The sequence below is a fragment of the Bactrocera neohumeralis genome, chromosome 3 (genome assembly GCF_024586455.1).
Source record: "Bactrocera neohumeralis isolate Rockhampton chromosome 3, APGP_CSIRO_Bneo_wtdbg2-racon-allhic-juicebox.fasta_v2, whole genome shotgun sequence".
In the NCBI taxonomy this organism is placed as follows: Eukaryota; Metazoa; Arthropoda; class Insecta; order Diptera; family Tephritidae; genus Bactrocera; species Bactrocera neohumeralis.
The window spans coordinates 67,419,088-67,442,259 of NC_065920.1; the positions used below are offsets into that span (position 1 = coordinate 67,419,088).

Genomic DNA, 23,172 nt, shown 5'->3' on the forward strand with positions numbered 1-23,172 from the left:
GTTAACCGACTAACGAAAAACGTCAGAAACACTAAATTTTACGGAAGAAATTGCAGAAGGAAGCCGCACCCAGGCTTTTTTTAAAAATTGAAAATGGGCGTGGCCTGCCCACTTATGGACCAAAAACCATATCTCAGGAACTACTAGACCGATTTCAATGAAATTCAGTATATAATATTTTCTTAACACCCTGATGACATGTACCAAATATGGGTGAAATCGGTTAACAACCACGCCTTCTTCCAATATAACGCTATTTTGAATTCCATCTGATGCCTTCTCTGTATAATATATGCATTAGGAACCAATGATGATAGCGGAATAAAACTTTACACAAATACGGTATTTGAAAAATATGTAAATGACGGATAATGAAATCTCGATTATCACTTATCGTGCGAGAGTATAAAATGTTCGGTGACACCCGAACTTAGCCCTTCCTTACTTACATTATTTTTATTTCTTGGTAATTTGGATATTTCCATTCATTACTTTTGTTGCGTGATAATTCCTCGACTCTGATAATAAGCCAATTAGACAAGACTATCGGGTTTCGTTCGAATTTTTAACTAAATTGACACCTATAAGAATTTGGTACCCATACGAAAGCGGAGTTAGACATGACAAATAGGTAAGTTGGCTTATTAAGTCTAGGTTGGTGGTATTCATTATGCATTCTTATAACATTATATTTTATTAACTTTTCATATACTATGTCCAGCTTGGAAATACCCATATATTTTACTGACTATTTTAAGAAACTTGTTAGAAACTCGAAGGAGGTACATGTTTCCTTGCGTCTAATTACATCGGTATTCATACCTGCTATCCTACTTCATTACTCCTGATTAATCGGTACAAGTTTTTTACTAATTTCAACCAAACATGATTTTTTGTTTATTTACATATAATCACATCACAAAATGTAACAACAATTATAAATAATTAGAAAAAAATCTAAGAGCTGTAGGAATTCAACTTTTCATCTCAAAACTGCAAAGCTGACCGACGACCAAGTCAGCACAGGTCATTCAGTCAGCAAAGTTTACCTTCTTACATAAATATTTTATTTGACCGCCATCCTTAAGAGTTGCGCTGCTCTCCCTCATTGCGCAGACTTGCAGAGTTATGCATTTTTAATGAGTCACACAGCCTCAGCCTCAGTCGTAACTTTAGTCTGCGGAGTTGTGCGGACTTTCAATTTGCTATTTCTACGATTGTTGCTGTTACTTTTGTATATTTCCGCTTGCATTCTTTAATGTTGTTGTTGAAGAAGATGTTCTTGTTGAGCGGGGATTCATTCTTCTTACTGAGGTTACATACCTTTTTCTTGTTCGTTGTTTTCTCGTTGGTTTTCTTGGTGACTACAACTAGCACTCAGGTCCAGTAGACAACAGAGAGGCTTTTGAAACACAAAAATTTCATATATAGCATATATGTATGTGTATGCACACAATAAAATATAAATATCACTGAAACTGAGTTTTCATAGTATAGTTAAAGTTGGGCGGTATTATGGTAAGTATACCATAGATAGCCGGTTATTGCTGTGTGAAAAAGACCAACTTAATAACAAAAAAATACTTTAACTTCGGCTGCACCGAAGCTAATATACCCTTCACAGGTGCTTGTCTTTTAGTAACTATGTCTCCAATTTGTATGGCAGCTATATGCAATAGTTAGCGGATCTAAACAATTTCTTCGGAGATTACATTGTTGCCCTAGAAAATAATCTAAACCAAATTTCGTGAATATATCTTGTCAAATGCACTAGTTTTCCATACCAGCACAAGATTCCGATCGTTCAGTTTGTATAGAAACCATATGCTATAGTAAGCCAAGCTGAACAGTTTCTTTGTACATTACATTATTGTCTTAGAGAATAACCTGTGCCAACTTTTGTGAAGATAAATAGTCAAATGTGAAAGTTTTCCATACAAGAACTTGATTTCGATCTTTCAGTTTGTATAGCAGCTATATGTTATAGTGATCCGATAACAGCAGTTCCGACAAATGAGCAGCTTCGTGAAGAGAAAGTGAGGTTCACAAAATTTCAAAACGATATCTTAAAAACTGAGCGACTCGTTCGTATATATACAGACAGACCGTCGGACGTACAGACGGACAGACAGATGAACGGACATGGCTAAATCGACTCAGCTCAATATACAAATCATTTATGTATATACTTTATAGGGTCTCCGACGCTTCCTTCTGGGTGTTGCAAACCACATGACAAACTTAATATACCCTGTTCAGGGTATAATTACAATGTAAGCAGGAAACCACACCCACACTTGCAAACAAGCAGAAGAAGAGAGCAGTGGTTGATGCTTTGTCAATCAACGACGAGGAGGTGGTAGAAGTGGCGGAGAGATTCGGAAATGCAAACTCGCTTGGACTTGATGGCATCCCAAACAAGGTGCTTGGAATCGCAGTTAAACACAGCAAGAAGGCCTTCGCTGAAATTTTTTCTCGGTTGGTGGCTAATCTGCTGATCTGCACACGTTTGGAACGTCACCTAGAAAGAAAACTGCCTGGCTTATCTGAAAACCAATTTATTTTCAGGAGACATCGATCCACCATAGGTGCAGTCGGAAAATTGTCGGACATTGCGACCAAGACCATAGAGGGAGCCAGGTGGATGAATGGCTATAAAAAATATTGCACAGCGGTCACACTGGACGTGAAAAATGCTTTTAATTCTGCATCCTTGCAGGCAAAAAGCACACCGGATAATAGATAATTAGTAGATATCTGTCTGACAGACTGCTATTGTATAACACCGATGCAGATCCAAAAAGCCACGTGGTGACAAATGGAGTACCGCAGGGCTCCGTAGTAGGTTCGTTACTATGGAATGTACCATACGACGGGGTGTTACGCCTAGCACCGTCAAAAAAGGCTCCAATAATTGGCTATGCGGACGACATTGCTGTGACGATCGTTCCAACAGTATTTTTCCCAATAACAAAACTTCTGTAATGCGACCACAACAAAAATTAAAGATTGGGTTACTTATGACGAGCAGGAAAAAACTAGAAACGGTCAACTTAAATACTAATGGATACAACATTACAACGCAAAACTCCATGTGGTATCTTAGCATTATGATTGATACGTGCTGAATTTCAAATCGCGTGTTGAAAAAGCCAGTGGTAAGGCAACTACAATGACAGCAGCTCCGTCAGGAATAATGGCTAACACTGCTGACCCTAGTCAAATTATGAGAACCCTACTAGCTAAAATCAGCCAGTCAGTACCGATGGACGCGGCTCGTATATATGGAAAAGCACTGCGGCAAAAGAAATGCCAATAAGGCAAAGGCAAAGCCCAGGTTATGCGCCATCAAAGTAGCCTATGAGTTTAGAACATTCTCACATGAAGCAACCAGTATCTTATGTGGTCTTATGCCGCCGGATTTAATATCCTCAGGGTTAAGTAAAGCCTACCAAAAATCGAAAGCTATGAATAGGCGTAGATGAACGCATGGGCTCATTAAGAGCTTAGATTGAGAGTCAACTCAGGGAGACAGATTTTTATCATATCAAAGGATAAGAGAACGACAGCGAAAATAGACCAGCTGAATTATCCCGCAGGGAGTAGTGAAGAGGCATTCTTGTCCAGTGTGGCCTTGCGAAGGTCCTGCAGCGTCAAATACAAGCTAGAGCTGCCGCAGTTAAGTCTTTAGTACGTAGGCATACTCCTCTGCAAGTCCAGTAAAGTTAGACAATACTAATTGGACGGGATCCCAAAAGAGCTGTATCTTTAGCGGCCAATATAAATCGTGTATGCTGCCTTCCTACAGCGGCAGCTTCTTTGGAAGATTCCCTTCAAAGAAAAATAGCCACACTCCTTGCTTTTAGAAAAAACATTAGAAAATGTTTTGATTATATGGTACTAATATACTCGATAAATAGATTTTGGTTCTCTCGCATATTTGATATCTCAATGACAATAAATGAGTATGCTATTTCGATTATATTGTGGCCTCATTTCATAAATATTTCGGATTAGTTCATACTTACTATGCAATATATATATTCATTTATAAGACTATATACACATAGTATGTATATAATATCAATTACCTTTTGACAATCACATAACACAAAAATCTTTACAATCCTTATTTTCTATCTTTCAGATTAAACCATGATTCTACGACTATGCAGATAAAAATAATGGATACAAAAATACATTTCTGGGTCATCCTCCTGGTAAGAGCAAATTACTACTCCTTTAGCTTATAGTTCTAATAAATATACACATTTCGAAGCAAATAAAAAATTCTAAGAATGAGACCGGCTGTCTCCTATTGAAATACGCCATACAATGCAATAAATTTTATTGTAACTTAATATGGCGAGTGGGTGAATGCGTGCAAAAAAGTCATAAGTAATAATATAAAGCAAATGAACGGCGTTTTGTTTACTATTGTGTTTGCGCAATTTTTCAACAAACTCACTTGATTTTTTACTTATGTTAATATGTATGTATGGATTTATATATATTTATATATTTGTGTATGGAAGCATTTCTAATTTATAGCGGTTGCTTAAGTAGTAAAAACTTACATTAATTTTGTGGCAATGACTTCCTGCTCAGCGTAACCTTGTCACCTGTTAAGAGCACAATAGACTTCAGTTCGCGGTGCAATCCTAATTTATTTATGTATCAGCTACGAGCCACCACAGGTTGTAAAGCTTACATACATACATATATTTACATAATGAAAATGCTCAGTCAATTGAAGTCCCAAACACTCAACAATAACAGCTGTTTTGTTCGGTTAAAAAAGACTTATCCGTCTCCTTATTTTTGTTGCATAAAGCCTCCGATTACATATGTACATATGTATGGATGGCGTCCGGATTCGTAAATCTGCCAGTGTGGCTGCATGCGCCTTGTCAGCAGCAAATGTTTACAACTCCATTAGCATTCAATTATACAGCAATAACAATAAAGAACTGCTTTTCTATAATAAAGGGTGATCCATTTAGAGTTTTTTTAAAGAAAAAATACGGAAACTCCATATTGAATGGGTAATGTTTATTATCATTCGAAAAAACATTCTTTGGCATTTATTTTTTGAAGATTATCTCTTTCAAATATTTTATCCAATTTTCGATGATTTGTTCGAGCCAATCAACCGGACCGAAACGTGAAATTATTTTCTCGCCGAAGTTTTCCTAAAATAAAATTCATTGATTGATGCGGTGTGTGGGAACTGCGACCGTCTTGCTGAAATCAAATGTCGCCGAAATCACAAACATCAATTTCAGGCATCAAAAAGTCGGTTATCATGTCGCGATAACAGTCGCCCTTAACAGTGACGTTCTCACCTGCATGATTTTTGAATAAATACGAACCGATGATTCCACCGGCTTACAACTCTTACTACTCTTTATCACAAATGCGGCAATTCCGTTTGTTTACACACCCAATAAGCCAGAAATGGGTGTCATCGCTGAACAAAATTTGGCTCGAAAATGTCGGCATTGCATCAAATCATTCCATACGTCAGTCCGATTTTCAGAGAATGGCGCCGAATCGACTGTCCACGATCTACGTGTACACTCTCAGCTACGGCTGCTATATTTTCTTCACTGCGTGCTGTACGTAGTACGAATATTATCCAATAATGAATGATGGGTCTCAAGGTGAGTGATGGTGTCGTGATATGGTACGTTCAGTAGGCCGATTATGTTGGCCATAAGTTGAGCGAAGCGCGCGAAAACACACTCAAACGTGAAATTTTGTAATAAAGTTGAACGATTTGTAAACGTTGTTCAGGCGTAAGTCTTTCAAATAACGAAATGCCAAACAATACTGAACAAAAATAACATGACAGCATGATACGATTCACACGGGATCTGTCAAAAAGGGGCTATTGAAAAAAATACCTCTACTTGGATCGCCTTTATTATATGCACCAAGAACGCCCTTTGGCAAAATACCAGTCCTTCAATTCACTTCTTATTAAAATTCATTCTTGTAACTCAACAACGATTAATCTCTCTTTGCCGCTTATTCCCCCAGTTTCTTAACTGCACTTGATAGCTAACGTTTGCTCACTTTCATTGCCGCTTTAATAGTAAATTGTTCCGCCTGCCGGAAGTGGAAATCGCAATTTGTGTACCGGCTAAGGCAGCACCAAGACAGATTGAGAGGTAAATACAAGGTGCGTTCCAAAGTAAACAGGACTTTTTGTATCTAACGCCCCCTGGTGATGCCATCTATATGTCGACATATGCGTTATAATCTGCTATCTTTATCGATTGTTCAGTGAAAATTGCATGACATTTCATAGATTGGAGGTGAAGTTATTAAATTTTAAGTGTCAGTATGTTTGTGTTATGCAGACGTAGAGGCCATTCAAAAGGCTTGCACCGGCATAATGGCGGCCATACCGGCCAACGAGCTAAAACACTCGTTCGACATGCTTTTGGTCCGTACAGAAAGCTGTATTGAAGCAGAAGGAGACTATTTTGAATAGAATAAATTGATTTTACCGAAAAAACCATTTGTTCTGTTTTTTCTTTAAAAGTCCTGTTTACTTTGGAACACAATAATTTTAATAACACAAAATGGGAATTGCGTATGTATGTGTGTGATATAAAAGCCCGGTTTGGGGCAATCTACTTCTGCTAACATAAAAATCAAATCCATTAGTTATATCATCAATTTGCCATGAAAGCAAAATAAACTTGTTTGCAGTTCCCAGTTAGATGTGCAACAACAATATCAACAACTACAGTTAGCTTTCAAAAGTACAAGTTAATGTATTTCCATTGCTGTGTCTGCGCACTTTTGCGGCGAATTACGAGCATTAGCATTTAGCTGTGTAGGCTAGTAAACTTATGGAATATTGAATATGGTTCATAACACATACTGCCACTCAAATACCAAAAAGTTTGAAGCTAATTGTAAATTTTGAAAATTTCAATTTTATTTTGAAAGGTTTGTTATTTGGTAAGTGAGCCATTATTGGCCAACCATAACAATAAATTAAAGTTAAGTAAGCCGAATGAATTTCTTCAGTCTCCTTTTGATTTAGCATGACTTCTGTCAATCTATAAAGAAACCATCAAAAATAATTTATGAAACACTTAGAAGTTAGTTATTATAATTTGCACTTTCTAAGTAACTTTCAAGGATTAGATAGATAATAAAATTGAGGTTTTGAACAATTTTATTAGACTGCTTTGTGCGCCTAAGGTGATGTGATCCCTGTCCACGTATATGGAACCTAAGGCGTTTAGCCTGACGCAAAGCGGGCTAGCTCGTCGGCCAGCTTTTTACCGAGCTACCCCTTTATGCCTCGGCAACCAGATTAGGTGTACCCTTATCCATCTACATACTGAAGCCTTCACGTTCCTTTACTCCATTATCAAATACACCTTCGATGTTAAGAAAGTCACATATCGCATCCTCGCCATTATTCAACGAATTCTGGAGTTCAGCCGTGAGTTGGTACAGAACAGTGTTAGTGGATCTGCCCACTCTGTACGCGTGCTGACTGGCGTGTAGAAGTCGCCTTCGATTTTATATGGTTGTCCATAATCTATTCCATCCCTTATAGCACGAAGGATGTGAGACTAATTGGTGGTTCCTACCTTGGGAATGAAAATTATATTCACTATTATCCACAGTTCTGGGATATACGCCATCGCAAGGCTATCCCTTATAAGCCATATCAGGTGTGACAAGAGTTCTTATATAACTTGTTGTAAAAGCTGGAAAGATGCCCTTCGCCCCAGGTGACTTTTAGTTCGAGAAGGAGGCCAGAGTCCACTTGATTTAACTTGCAGTTAACATATTCCTTGCAGTCATCCAGTCCAAGTGATCTAACCTTTCTACGATCATTGGTGGACTTAGATCAACCCGAACCGTCTCCGGGAAGAGCGCTTGCAGGAGAGTCAGTGCCCTGTCTTCTGCGTTGTTCGTATAAGTCTTTTGATGAATAATACTTTGTCCCTTTTGCCTCTAGACAAAGCCTTGTGCATCTGGCTGTCTAAGAGGTCGAGCAGACGTTGTCACAGAATTTCCTGAAACTGTTTGTCTTCGCGGACCTAATCGCCTTGTTATAGGTTGTTAGGTCCTGCGTTTACTCCTCTCAGTTACCCGTGCTCTTGGCCTGCGAACTGATTGCCAGAGCACTGAGAGTTCACTAGATCAGCACTTTACCACAATTTTAACCCAATTATAAGTTATATCTACCATACTAACTAAATTTATTTGTTGTGATTTTTCTTGTTGAAACTTTTTCGAACTTTTGGTACCTAACATTGACATTTCGTAAAACATGAAAATGAAACAAGAGTTCGATGAATTTCAAATGTTGACTTTTCAACTTTTCAATTGCTGACTTTTCGTTTGCTGTCTTTTGACCATTACCGTTTGTTTCTTTCTTCTGCTTATTTTCACTTTCTTTGCTGTTAAACAATTTGCGTAATTTTTCAAAATGATAAATTGGTTTGGCAATTGTGTTAGAATGAGAAAAGCTTTCATTATTCCTTTGTTCATGAATTCGGTAACGAAAAAGTAAAAACGGAAAACAAATAGAAATGCATAGCCATAAAAAGAATTCAGATAATGAGCAGCATACTGTGACCATACTAATGCCGCTAGAGCGTGACGACGAATTGCTAAATCGTGTAGCATGCTAATGTTTAGAATGACCAGGTTCTGTTAAATAATTTACCGAAGTTGGAAGAGGTATTGAAATAGATGGAAAATAAGAATAAATGCGACAACGGTTCATTCTACTAACCGTGCTTAACATTATTTTTTCTTTGCAATGTGATTGCCATGAGAAAGTTATTTTATGAGCGAAGATTTTAATTAAAAGTCAAAACCTAAAGTCGGCGTTTCGAAAAAGCTACAGTGATCGCAGCAGCTATCTCTCTCATGCAAACAGCATCAGACCTTCGAAGCTTAAGCGGAATAAGTATGTGAGTCCAGAGCCTTTTGGATGAAGATTGCCACCGCTGTTACCACATTTCGATGCTCTTGTTTTTCTCCTTTGGCGCCGATAGCTTGAGTTCATCGCCCTGAATGTCAATGGGTGGCATACTGGATAATACTTCAGCAGCGTCGGTTGATATAGTCCGGAAAGCACTTATTACTCGAATTATAGAAAGCCTATACACTGCAACTTTTTGTTCACCATCCGCTTTTATATCCATTTCGTGTATCCACGCGGGTGCTGCATGCAATATTACGGAACGCATTGCTTTCGCTTTAAAAATCGCTGGCTGGAACGCAAGCAGTTCTTCCACCTTCCTGAGTAAAACTTCTGTTTTGCGCTCGGCCAGTTCCAATTAATTCTCCAACTAGTTTCTAACCGGCCCTCAGTTGTTGTACCATGTAAATTATTCCAACCGTTAAAAAATTGTTCCTCAATTCTAATATCCTCGGACTCAACTGCTTGATATTTTCTTTACAACTATCCGTTTAGGATCCCTTTATGAGTATTAAATAAAAAGACCTTCGATTCACTCTAATGTCCAAACACAGTGGACACAACCTCCAACACAACGGTTTTGCTTGTTCTAGGAAATTACGAAATTAATAACGCTCGTCAAAGTGAAATATTATCCATTTTCGCTTTTTAGTTGTTGCGTGATTTGGTTTATGCTCTTTATTTCCTTGCTTTTGCAAATTACTTCAATCACTTTTTCACTGTTTTTTCTGCGCTGGACGAAAGGCCAGAAATTTTTGTTTGCAAATTAAAGAGCAAAATTAATCATTTGGCGTTTGGCATCGGGATAATGAGCCAAATCCATTTGCTATAATTAGTTTGTACAACTTTTTGGAAATAGCGCTTTATATATGACTGAGGCCATATTTTTACGTATGTATATATGTATGTACATAAAAGTATATTATACAATGCCACCAGATGGTGGGTGAAAAGAAAAAATCAAAATAGTAATACCTTCTGTATATATACGCGTGTAGCAAAGCCTACGTAGAAAAAATTAATGTATATATTTAATCACAACCAGAAATCAGTCAGTTCTAATCATTACCAGCAATGACATTTTTATTATTTCTGGTGGCACTTAATAAAGCAAATAAATAGCTTGGAGTTAGTTAAACATATTATTTTCGACGTCAGGTAATTACTAACATCATGCTATGGCATTATATTTAAATATAAGTTGGAATAATACTCTACTTATGCTGAAGGGTATATGTATATCTTTATTTTGAAAGAACTTTGAGACTCAATATCATATGTGAACTTCACTAAGATTTACCGACCGATTTATGTTCTTGTCAATTTTTGGCATTTATGAAAAATGTTTGGAATATAACTTATTACTCACCTAATAAATAGACTAATGTTATTCTTTCACTGAAAAGTTTTTCCAAATAGTGGAGTCCAACACTTTTTTAGGAACTTTTTATACACATTTTTATTTCCTAAGTAACACATATGCCGTATATGCCAAATTTTAAGCACATGAAAAGAAGTAAAAATAAAATTTTTTGGAATAACTTGTAAATTAGTCAAATAGAAGAATTGTTAACCCTACTTTATTTTACAAAGTCATTCCCTTACGCAGACTTGATTTCAATTAATTGCCCTCAGCTGTTGAGGCCACTTCAGAGCCATTATTTCGTTGCTCAGAAGAAAGGTTGACCAATCCCTCGATGTAGACATATATATACTACGCACTGTTATGGCAAGGAATTGATATTAACAGTTACGTTATTGATGCTTTCCTCACATTTGGCGCCCTTTATTTAACCAGCATGCTTCACTAAACGCAACCAATTGACCTAAAACTTTCTCGCCCTTCCTGATGGTCTTCCTGTTCCTTTTTGGATTTTTTTACTTTCGCTTTCTCAGTACTTTAAATTCAGTTGCATCACTCAAGCATATTTCATTTAAATCAATAAATTGTGGTTAGGTTACCTTCTCGTTTACCGAACATTCCCCCAAAGCAGTCCATTTCACTTTCCATTCGGATATCGTGCGTTCGATGGTTTGTCACCTGACTGAATTGAATGTATATAAACGCTTGTTTTTTAACTTCTCCACAGTCTTCAATGCACAATTGTGTTTGTCAATTCCCCTTTTTCTTCTCTTTTACGTTTTCGTGTAACACGAGCCAACTAAAAGCTTTGACGACTGCAGGAAGATTTAATCTCAAAACCAATTTGTTCAAGTGTGGCAGTTAAGAATAAAAATCAGGGATATGCACACCATTGAGTGACACGCAAGTGCTTGTGTATGATATGCCATTTAAAGATATCCAAACTCACATTTGCAACTAAGCGTGTTACAAAGATACTTCCGTGAGGAAAGATACATTGATAAATGGATCAGAAAACGATAAACAGGGTATGAAATAAAGGCGAAGATACATGCTGAAGACTTCAAGAAGAGCGGAGAGGTAAATAGTAACCTTTACAAGTGATACTATGGTAAAGTTTGGTGAGGAAGTCTCTGTCGTAGGGAGTTACGTTCTGAAAAGCAAAGCATAGACGTATTAAGATTACTATAAAAATTTGTAGTATCAAGGTATACTTAATGCCATTTTTCACTTCATTACATATTCTACATCAACAACTCTATGTTTCTGCTATTTATATGTAATATGTAAATTATTGATCTGTATTTTTCGACATTTACATCGACAACTTTCGCTAAATGCCGTCTGTCATTCAGTACACTCCATTAGTGTATTTTATTAGTAACTAAAAGTACACAGACAAAAGTTATCACTTGAAAGACGGCTCAGTCCTTAATCACATTCTTCAGCAAAATACTGTACACATTAGGGTGTTTTTTTTTATTCTTTGAACAATTAATTTTTTTCAGTCCCGGCACGAAATTTCCTTGAAAATACCCTGAAAAAACTCCCCTGAAAATTTGAGCCCTTAATATTAACATTAAGGACTGGACCAAGGCCTGTAAAAATTTTCCATAGAAAATACACAACAATCGTGAGTTTTTATCTTTAAATTCCTACAGATCAGAGGTATTTTATGACATCGCTTTGACTTTAGACGCATATTTCTCAGAATTGTTCACTCTACAAAAGTGCTCAGTGCAACAAAGTCGTAACTCACACCGGCGAGGTAGTACGGGGCTCTAAACCTGATTTTTCCATGAAATTCGCATTTTTTGTACTTATCTCGTAAATGACAAGCGCTATAGAAAAAATTTAAATGACAAATTTGTAGGAAATTTTATTTGCTATAAAAAAGGTCCGAGGTCAAAAATCGCTATTATTAATACTTCTCGAGATATTCAGCTTTTTAAGTAAGATTGTATGCAATTTTCATAGGTTTTTTAATACATACCATCTATAAAAATTCTAAATATAGCAGAAATGGAAGAGCTTCTTACAAAAGTCTGCTCCTCTTAATGAAAAGCAGAAGTGCTTAGAACTGTGCTGTTACATTGTTAAATTAGTGTTAGTTGGATCTTATACACACGATTATAGATGAATGCACTTTCTTTATAAATACATACTATATATACAAACTTAATGAAAAACTCGAAACTATAAAGTTCAAATGCTGTGTGCACTTCATGTCAAAGGGTCAAAAACGACTGCAAGCTAACTTGAAGTACAAGAGAACAAAACAAAATTGTTACAAATCACGTTTTTCGAGCTTTTAAAAGCGTTGCATGCATCAGTCATTTTGTCGGTTGTTCTTTACAACTTCTGCATTTCTTCTTCACAAAGCTACGCGTGCAAGTCCATTGATATTCAGTTCAAGTGGCATATTAAATTTCGTTTTTGCTTTATCGGTTTTTTGTAGCTGATGCATACATGTACATATGTTGCCATTTTTAAAACTGGTTCGTCAATGCTTAACTCTTCTTTCTCCCATTTCAAAAGTAACACAATGCAAACTCTGCTCGCTGCAAGGATGCACTTGAACTTAAACTTCCTTTTTGCCAACAATACTCCACGAAGGATACTTGTAAAGTAGCGTGGAGAAGGATTACACAAGTTTAAGAATGATACGAAGCACTGGTATATGCAGTTTTTCGGTCATCGACCTTTTTAGAATTTGTACGAAACTTGTGACTAAGAAAGCGCAGTGAAATGAAATGAGCTTAAAACAAAATTCCGATGTGTTTTTAAAATATATTGTATGATCCAGCAGACAGAACAATGAATACATAATGTTTCATTACACTGTAGTATTGCAAAAAAATCAACCTTCTTTTTGATATGACAACTCTAAAAACACTAAGTGGCCGAACTTTATTTACGACTAGATCTGAGGTCGATGGGATGTTTACATATGTTCGTAAATCTTTCCTCTATTAGTTTTATCATTGGCTATATTTTCCAAGCTAAAACTTTTCGATGATGAATTTTCTGCCAAACAAAACCACAACTGAGCTTATTTCGAAGACCTTCTTCGACTCTTTGGTGCACTGAACCGAAACAGAGGTGAGCCGTTCTTTGTTTTCATTGTTAGCGAAAACCTGTTCATTTGCAGTAGAGGAAACTCTCCTACGTTCGTAACTGCAGGCAGGGAGGAGGTTTTTGACCTCACCCTAATCTCTAACGTATTTGCCCCACTGATATCAAAGTGGAGAGTCATTGACGATCACTACTTCTCTGATCATAGATATATCGGATTCAGTCAAGTCGAAGAATGTCCGCCTAGAAAGTCTTTTAGAAATCCAAGAAATACAAACTGGGAAATGTACCGTTGGAGCCTCCGACAAACTCTCCTGAGTACCTTGTACAAGTTAACGCAAAGGAATCTCAGCATCGTAACAAATTAGGCAGTCGGAAGTGGTCTCGTCATCAACCCAAGTAAAACCGAGATAGTTTTACTTACTAAAAGATACAAGATCCCAGTTGCTCCGCTTTCGCGAATGGTATATGTACATTCGTCTACAACCGTCAGATACAGTGAAATATCTCGGACGTATCTCTACTGGTTTAGGTTTACTGTCAGGAGCTCTATATCAACTCCAGCTTCAGACTTTTTCCATAGCGGAATCGTTGGAAATTGTAAAGGTGATGAGCTAGCAAGAAAAGGCACCCTACATAGAACCGCTTTCAGTAGAATTGGAGCGGCTCGGTGCCGGTCCAATACTACATAGATAGCTGAAGTTTACGGGAGCTTGGCCAGCGGTAGGCTACCATCGGTACATGCGTTGTCGCAAAATCCTTTTGGGCCAAGATCGATCGCAAGAGATCTAGCAATATTTTTCCCTCAATAAGGCTAGGCTCTCCTTAGTTATGGGGGTTTTAACAGGCCATCGCCTTATTGGCACCCATGCTGTTAGGCTGGGAATCTCACCAGACGCCATCTGCAGAAGCTGTATGGAAATAAACGAGGTGGAAACCACTCAACTTCCTTCTTGAATGTCCCGGATCAAGGCTTAAATAATTGAATGCCAAAAAGAAACGAAACTTTAATGGATTTTTATTACGGCAGCAGTTATTACCTTTTATTTTTCGAGATTTGTCAACCTCAGTGTCGCAGTGTCTAGAAATTCACTACTTTATCGTAAAGTTTGAAATGTTTGATGTTATACATATTCGGTATGTTTTGACATATGAACGCTATCTGTGTTGTTTACAGTAACTTAAAATGTGCTTCTCTTATTTCAAAACTTTCGACTAGAATTTTTCACTCCATCAATGACCACTCTCGACTCCAGTCGAAGTCGTAGACCACTCCAAGACGAATTTCGTAAAAGTCGTCCAAAATCAGTTGTAGTTCCGGAAATTATTGATGCTGTGCCCAAACTGATATAACAAGATCGTCATGTGACATATCGTAAGATTGAAATGACTATAGGCATCAGACTAGTTAAGTTAGATTAATTTAGGCTTTAACTCTGAGATGATTCCATTCAGTCCTCAAAACAGTTAAACGCTGTTTTCTTCGATAGAATTACTTTCACCTTTTATTAATAGCTGCAGAAATGCTTGGCTGCCTTTAAAAGCAGTTTGCTGTTTCAAACTTTACCCTGCAGATATTCTCTTCCTCTAATTCACTCATTTCATTTTATTTATGCATGTCAATAATACTTTTTTCTTTAAAAGAAATTAAAGCGGAGAGTAAGGTAAATCGCATTAGAAACGCCATTCACACAACTAAAAAGAGAAACTACGAAGCATATTGACAGCAACTACTTTAAGCTGAGGCCGTTTAACTGACATAAGTGCCCATAAACTAATCGCTATATAAGATTAGTTTTGTTGTTTTTACTGTCGCATTTATTCAGACAGCCTACAAAGTTATTAGCAGCCAAGTAGACTGCCAGCCGACTACAGAGACCACACAAAAAGGGGAAGAAACCGAGGTACAAATGGCATTTTCCGCCTTTGGAAAAATAGTAGACTGAGGACAGAAGAGAGAATTGTCTGGTCTGGTTGGCAGCGACAATTCGGATTGCTGGCCAATGACTACTAGATAAGTGGCTAAAGTAAAGTAGCATAGGGTTTCCCCGTACTTTTCGCACTCTCTCGGTGAACGACCACAAAAAAGTTAAGCTAAAAGAAGGCCATTAGAAAAATTGCGGAAAACGAGACGAGCGTTGAATATAAGCTGTGGCTTTAAACGTCTGGCGGCGTTGTTAATAACACTTGAATGCGCCCACATCTACACATACCCGGGGGGGTCTTGTAAAACTAACATAACTTTTGGTCATTAGTGGTTTGTTGGCAATGATGGTGACCGATCATTTAACGGGCGTACAAGTGTCTCTCAAATGCCAAACAGTCTTTGTGGTTGTAGTTATTGTATGGGCGGGTGTGAATGCTGTTAGCTTTTGGCCACTGCAACAATTTACTGTGGGTGACAAAATGCTTAAAGCGCTTTAACTAAATAACGGTAAAGGCAAATGCGACATTTAGGTGTTTGGAATTGTTGGTATGGTTTGTTGTGGCTCCTCAAGATGCCTTAACTCGAGTTTCCAAAGGTTCTGTCGCTTACACCAATTAAAGCTTGCACTTTGTTTTGACCCATTTGCAATTTAAACATAAAAGGCTTTTGTGACAGCGCTTGTACCGATGATGGCCAAGCTTTCGCGAAGACTAGCTATCTGGAAGTCGAAGACAAGAGGACACGGGAGCACCGACCTGTTTCCTTGCTAGCTCATCAGATTTACAATTTCCAGCGATTGCGCTATAGCCCGGTACCCGTACCAGTCTTATCATAAAGACATTCGATGCTATTGATAACGAGGTTAGAAACTACTCGACCATCCTTCAACGCACTGTAAATGAGTTCAAGGCTAGTATCGCTGCTCTGTTACCTGATTTAGTGGTCACTTCTTTGATGGAGAAGATACAGATGGAGGATGCTACCGCTACCTTATTGGCTACAAGCTCGGCTAAGAAGACACTGAAATAATCAGGAAGTATGAAGTTGATAGAGCGCTCCTGACAGTGAACCCTTCCAATAACATTCCCCACAAGCGTTGACCCATTAAAGAAGCTCCCTGCCCCTCTCCTCCAGTGGCTTCTTCCCACCCATAGCTCCCTCTTCGGTATATGGAGAGAGTAGGAGCCACCAGAGTCTGAATTGACGACTCCATAATCTAAGTGAACCAGTATGATGTCAAAGTGTGTGAGAATATCCAAGGGTTTGGATACGTGTTCTTTTAAGAAAGCCAGATTCTCTGAGTCGAATAGCTACTTTAGCGGCCATACATCTTCTGGCGATGTCTACGGACACTATGTTCAAAATCGCGTTAAGTAGCATGGTTAGAGTGGACCTTAGTGCACCACGCTTGCATGAACTAGCACTAAAACTTCCAGAAAATTACTGGCTATATTATAGGCTCGGTGGAAAACTTGGCAAACTTTTCAACTTATAAAGAAGATTCAAAGTAAACATAGAAAAAGATTGAGCTTAAGTTATGTTAACTACGCACAACACTCTAAACCTTTATATGAATGGCACGAAAATGGAGGAGGACAACTACTGGCTGCAAGGAAATTTAGATATATACAACCTTCGGGCATAGCTCGGTGGAAAATGGCGGCTTGGCAAACTTTTCAACTTATAAAGAAGATTCAAAGTAAACATAGAAAAAGATGGTTGAGCTTAAGATATGTTAACTACGCACAACACTCTAAACCTTTATATGAATGGCACGAAAATGGAGGATGGAGTTACGGGGGATGCAGTCTATCCAAACTTAACCTATATTTATTGTAAACAATGGAACCTTTTCCGGTTTTCCACATCTACATATATGAGTTGTAAATAATTCAACTTCTTGCGTTCTCTTTTTTGTATATATCCTATTCTTCTTCTTCTTCTTTACTGCCGTAGACATTGCTTACGCCGTTATAGCCGAGTTCCTGTTCTGTATCTAAGACATAATTATTTTTGTATGTTCATGCTGTTCACGAAGCCGGCTCAACTGACGCTCTTATTTATTTATTGACTTTTTTCTGTTCGCTTGTCTACTCGTTTTTCTGAATTGCTATTACACTCTTTCCAATTACTCCAGGTATATTGATACATTAGAAATATACAAATGTCTAACAATTACTTTGCTTTTGCCTGTCTGCTATTATTACTGCGCTTTCCAGTAAGTGCCATAATACAAATGAAATCCCCACAAAACTCAAATGAAAAACATCGAAAATTAATGACAAAATAATGTCAGTCAATCAGATTGAAAGACAGCTTAACCTCTACCAACCCTTATAGAATTTGCTGGGAAAGAAAATCAACCAAAATACAAAGCCAGGAGGTGCACGGAGAGCGTAAAACGAATGATTTCTATGTTAAACATTTCTATATTTGTCTATTACTAGGTGAGCTGGAGTACATATCTATAATAGCATATGTACATATGTAAATTTGTATATGTGTACTATATATGGAATAAATCAAACAGTTCGTCCCTTGTCAAGGTTACGACATGCGCTCGCTCAGAATTCGCTGGATCCGTCCGTCTATTTCTCTATTATCCTCATTTGTTTAAAGCGAAGAGCAGAAAACGTGTGTACATTATCGTTGCATACTTACAGGCGGCAAGTCACATATGCTCTAGTGTATTTAATAAGCTTTTACCTTCTTTACAGCTATGCGGCTTACATTGACATTTACTGTCTGTTTGAATAAATAACTGACACATTCTTAGAAAAGGTACCACAACACTCACGAGAGACAGTTGGAAGGAAAAGTTTACAGACACACTTTTAATGTGCAAGTTATACTGTATCTGCGATACTATTATGTTTCTTGTTTTTCTTGCTTTCTTTGTACCGGCAATGTCCATTGCCGTCCGCTTTTATACTTATATATTTATTTAACAGTGACTAACTACCACCAGCCAACCTCAATGTTCTCAGTTTTTCACTTCTATCGAACTACTGACACATTCCTCATTCTGCAGCACTCTTGGCATTCAGCTCAAACGAAGCGACATGTGAAATGAGTTATGGTAACTGTTTCAACTCATAAATAAATAATTATCGTAATGGCAAATGAGGCAAAGTGCTGCAAGTCCATTTTGGTATGCCCTTAGTACAAACAGTCAAAAATATATTTGTAGATATATCAGCACATACATGTTTACCACAAAACGAACAGCAGCACGGCCTGGGTACGATCGAAAGGACTATTCCATAACTCTGCAAGATAAATGGGCAGCACGCCATGTTCATGCGTTTACACAAATTTATGGAAATGTACATATGTGCTATACATGGTAATACATAGTCTTGACTCACATTAATTTTTCCTTCGTTCAACTAAAGTCACACAATATTCCATTGAGTTGGCATATTAGGGGTTGTTGTCACAGGCTACATGACCTATAGCCACACATTTTACGGAGACCACATGTGTAATTTCTCTAAATAGGAAAGGGGTATAAAGTATAAAGTAATTCAAACGCTAAAACTTTGATCTAATGGGAAAACCTGCTTTAGTTTCAGAAAAAGTTGAGTTGAGCATGGCTTTTGGTCTTCAAATTATATTTAGTGTTATACTTGTTTATAGATAAATGTAATTTTTCCGGAATCCTTCGTCTCTAAAATATTTTTACTTAAATTTATCTAACTTCATAAGCTCAAAGAATCTTCTCAAGGTCAATTGTTTGAGAGTAATCCATTTAGAGCTACTATCAGAAAAAAAATTACTATGAACTCTACTCACACCTCCGCCGTCGCCATATTAATCAAAAACAACAGTCATTTTGATTTTACGTGAGTACCTGCCGACAACGACCTTGCCCCACGGTGCTTAGATCAAAACAATGCGTTAATCAGCGGCACAAATACTAAATACTTTTTCCGCCTTAGTCGGGTTCGATACCGACCTAAAACCTTCGACGTGCTTTGAGTCCGGCACCCGGCCGCAGAACGACTTCATACTGAACTGAAATTTCAATTCTACCTGCCTTTAGGTTTAAACCACAGCCACCACAAATATCCCGAATCCCAATGTGCAGGCTGGAGCGAGCTTCAAGGGCTAATTGCTCTCCGTGGTACCTGATTTACCAGTTGAGCACCCATTAAACTCAATGACTGGTGGCATTTATTGCTTGAACTTCAAATGTCTTTTCATTTGAAGTAACCTCATTCAAAGTCTATAATATCAGTTCAAGATAAGTATTAAGTATTTCACTATTTCTACAAGACTATGCGAAATTTCGAGGCAAGCCAAATCAGACATTGCATGGGCTTTAGTCATCTCTTATGACCGGTACCTTATGAGCTGGCCCCATTCATCAAATAAGGTTACGGACTTCCATTCCCCATTCTGCGACAGTGTCCGGGAACCGGGCATCAGAACCATGGATTGCATTGGGGTTCCACACTATAAATAAGCAATGTGCAAACTCCACGTGTAGCCGATAATGGACGAGAGTAGCGTCCGGGATGGAGAGATGGACAGTGGGGTTCCACACTATAAATAAGCTACTCCACGTGGACGAGAGAGTAGGGAGAGAACAGCATTGGTAGCAGGCAACAGCAATGTTACATACCAAGCTACTTCTGGGAGAATACAACCTTGCAAGGTTTATGTAAATGATCAACCGAAACAGTTCCGTCTCCTTGGCGCGCTTAAAACTGCAAGCTCAGAACTCCCTGATTCTGGATTGCCGAATCCGCGCATAGAACAGGAAACTTCGCAGAAACGAAGTTTACATCTACGTGGTCAGAGTTCACATCACCTCAGTCTCGCCCAACAGGCTTTCAGGAGCGTTCAGGATGCTGGACCTTTGTGACCATATGTTATATTATACAATAGACCATAAGTCTGAGTGCAAAGCCTGAATTTTCCTATTTATCTATATATGCTTATTTTTTATATAACTATACTTGTACTTTTAAAATCTATCCTTATTAAAAAAACATTATTCATTATTAAAAAAGACTAGCTGGAAACATTGGCAAAATCTTCTTGAACCGCTACATTGCACAAATCTCGTTGTTTGTTACGTGCCACAGCATTCTGCGCCGGACTCTTTAGCATAACCCTATACTACATAAACAACGCCACCAAAAACAAGAACCATATGCCCTTCTTCTGTGTCTTCACTCGCCTTACCTCATTGTAATAGGGTAATGGCTACTTAAATAGTCATTTCCCTTTTTGTTGTCGACAGCATGAACAAAAATTTTTATTCTGGACTTGTATTTCTGATATATCCTGCGCACCACTGCAGATGAGGAGTGAAACCGGCTGGCTCAAAAGCGCGTTCAACAAATGTCTCTCACTCAAACTTTGTGATTCTTGACAAATAACCATTCGGCCAGGAGTGTCATGGAATTGAATTACACTGCTGAACGCTTGTTGCTTGTGAGCTATGCTCATCATGTCTATTTGTGTGCAAATATATGTATATATACATATATTTAAGCTTTTTTGAAAAAGTATTAGGCTTTCACTTTCCGCTAGCATCTTGTTTTTCCTATTTACCCATTAAGGATATGTGTTGATTGTTGCATAAAAATTATCAATTACAGTGAGGCAAGAAAGAAGAAGCTAGATTTATAAATTATTAACTTCGAATTGATTTCGAGTTAGATGCAAATAGCTTTAGTTAGGCCTCGTGGGAGAAAGGAAAGCGTTTCATTTGTTATTATATTTATTTATTTGGATTATTTTCTAAGCTTTGCATACCCTGTTGGGTAATAAAGCGATTAGGTTTAATACACTTATAACTCTTGATGATATCAGTCTGTTACTAAGTACTAATGAACGAGTTTTATATAAGGTTTATGCCGATAAGAGAATTTGATTCAAATAATGGAGCGACTAATAAATATTTTATGGAAACATTCATTTTGATTAAATTTCTTTATTTTGTATCCCCTTTCGGGTAAGCATTTGTGTTCTTTCTATCAGTAATGAAGCTGATGGAAAAAGTGTGTTTTAGTATTTTGATTATAATGACCATAAACAAATCAGTCTTAATATAAACCTACCGATGATATCCGTCTTTTACTAAATTAAAACACAGACACTTCAAATTTAATGAAGAATCTTTATTATAATTCGAAAAAAAAACATTATTTGGTGTTTACTTGTTAAAGTTATCTCTTTCAAATGTTGACGAGAGCTACGTCTCAGATGGTCCATCCGCTTTGTCCAATTTTCGGTGACTAGTTCGAGCATTTCTACTGGTAACTGACGCGCGTGATGTTTGGCTCCAAGGCCTGAAACGGAGCGGAATTGTCCGCATAGAAACTAGACTTTGAAATTATCTGCTGACCGAAGTGTTCTCTCAATAAATATCATTTATTGATGCGATGTGTGAGAAGTGGCAAAGTCGTATTGAAACCAAATATTTCCGAGTTAATGGTCGCTATTGACGGTTACGTTCTCACCGTCATCATATTTGACGAAATATGAACCGATGATTTAACGGGCTTACAAACCACTCCAAACCGCGTTTATTTTCTGAAATACAAGCTCTTGAAACTCTTAGGGGTGCTCCTCATCCCAAACTCCACAATTTTGCTTGTTTCCATACCCACTGAGCCAGAAGATAGCCTCATCGTAGAACAAAATTTCCTGGAAGACTTCGGATCTGCTTGGAACTTTTCAAGAGCCCATAGAGAGAAGCGATTGAAAAGTTCTTGCAGAAGCTGTATTTGGTACGCTTTCAATTTAAGATCTTGACCTAAAATGCGCCAAGTCGTTCCATACGTCAGTCTGAGTTCCTGCGAACGGCGCCGAATCGACTGTCCACTATGTTCGTGCACACTCTCAGCTACGACTGCTGTATTTTCTTCACTGCGTGCTGGACATGGTCTATTCGGTCGAATTTTATCCAATAATGAATGCTAGGCCTCAAGATGGGTGATGGTGTTGCGAATAGGACGCTCAGTAGGCCGATTATATTGACTATAAGTTGAACGAAGCGCGCGAAGCACATTCTTTAAAGAACGTGAATTTTCGTAATAAAGTTGAACGATTTGTAAACGTTGTTCAGGCATTAGTCATGGTGAAATGTACTAAACAATATTTAACAAAAAACATGACAGCTTGGCACGACTTACACGTCATCTGTCAAAAAAGGACTATTGAAAATGTTTCTCTATTTGAATCAGCCGTTATAAATATCGTTTTTGCATAATCCTTTCTTTTATGAAACAAGAAAAAACGTTAACTTCGGTTGCACCGAAGCTAAATACCCTTCACAGGTGCATGTGTTCAGTTTGTATGGAAGCTATATGCTATAGTAATCCGTTCTAAACAAGTTTTTTAGAGATTAAATTGTTGCCTTAGCAAATAATCGATACTAAATTTCATGAATATATCTTGTCAAATGTGAAAGTTTTCCACACAAATTTGATTCCGATATGGCAGCTATACATTAACCGAAACAATTTCTTCGGAGATTACATTGTTGCCTTAGAAGCATATACCTAGTTTCGTGAATATATCTTGTCAAATGTGAAAGTTTTCCATACAAGCATTTGATTCCGATCATTCAGCTTGTATGGCAGCTATATGTTATAGTAATCCGATCTGAACAATTTCTTTGGAGATTACATTGTGGCCTTAGAAAATAATAAATACCAAATTTCGTGAATATATCTTGTCAAATGTGAAAGTTGTCCATACAAGAACTTGATTCCGATCGTTCAGTTTGTATGGCAGCTATATGCTATAGTGGTCCGATATCGGCCGTTCCGACAAATGAGCAGCTTCTTGAAGATAAAATGACGTTTGCAAAATTTCAAA

The 23,172-nt window shown here is 37.6% G+C and overlaps 1 protein-coding gene across 1 annotated transcript in view; it reads left to right on the plus strand.

The window, feature by feature from the left end:
* LOC126752930 (protein madd-4) overlaps nucleotides 1-23,172 on the plus strand; it is a 121,150-nt gene that overhangs the window by 20,668 nt on the left and 77,310 nt on the right. Inside the window, 1 exon segment of the mRNA XM_050463975.1 lies at nucleotides 4,148-4,220. Coding sequence (XP_050319932.1) covers nucleotides 4,170-4,220 — 51 coding nt within the window. The 5' untranslated portion in view covers nucleotides 4,148-4,169.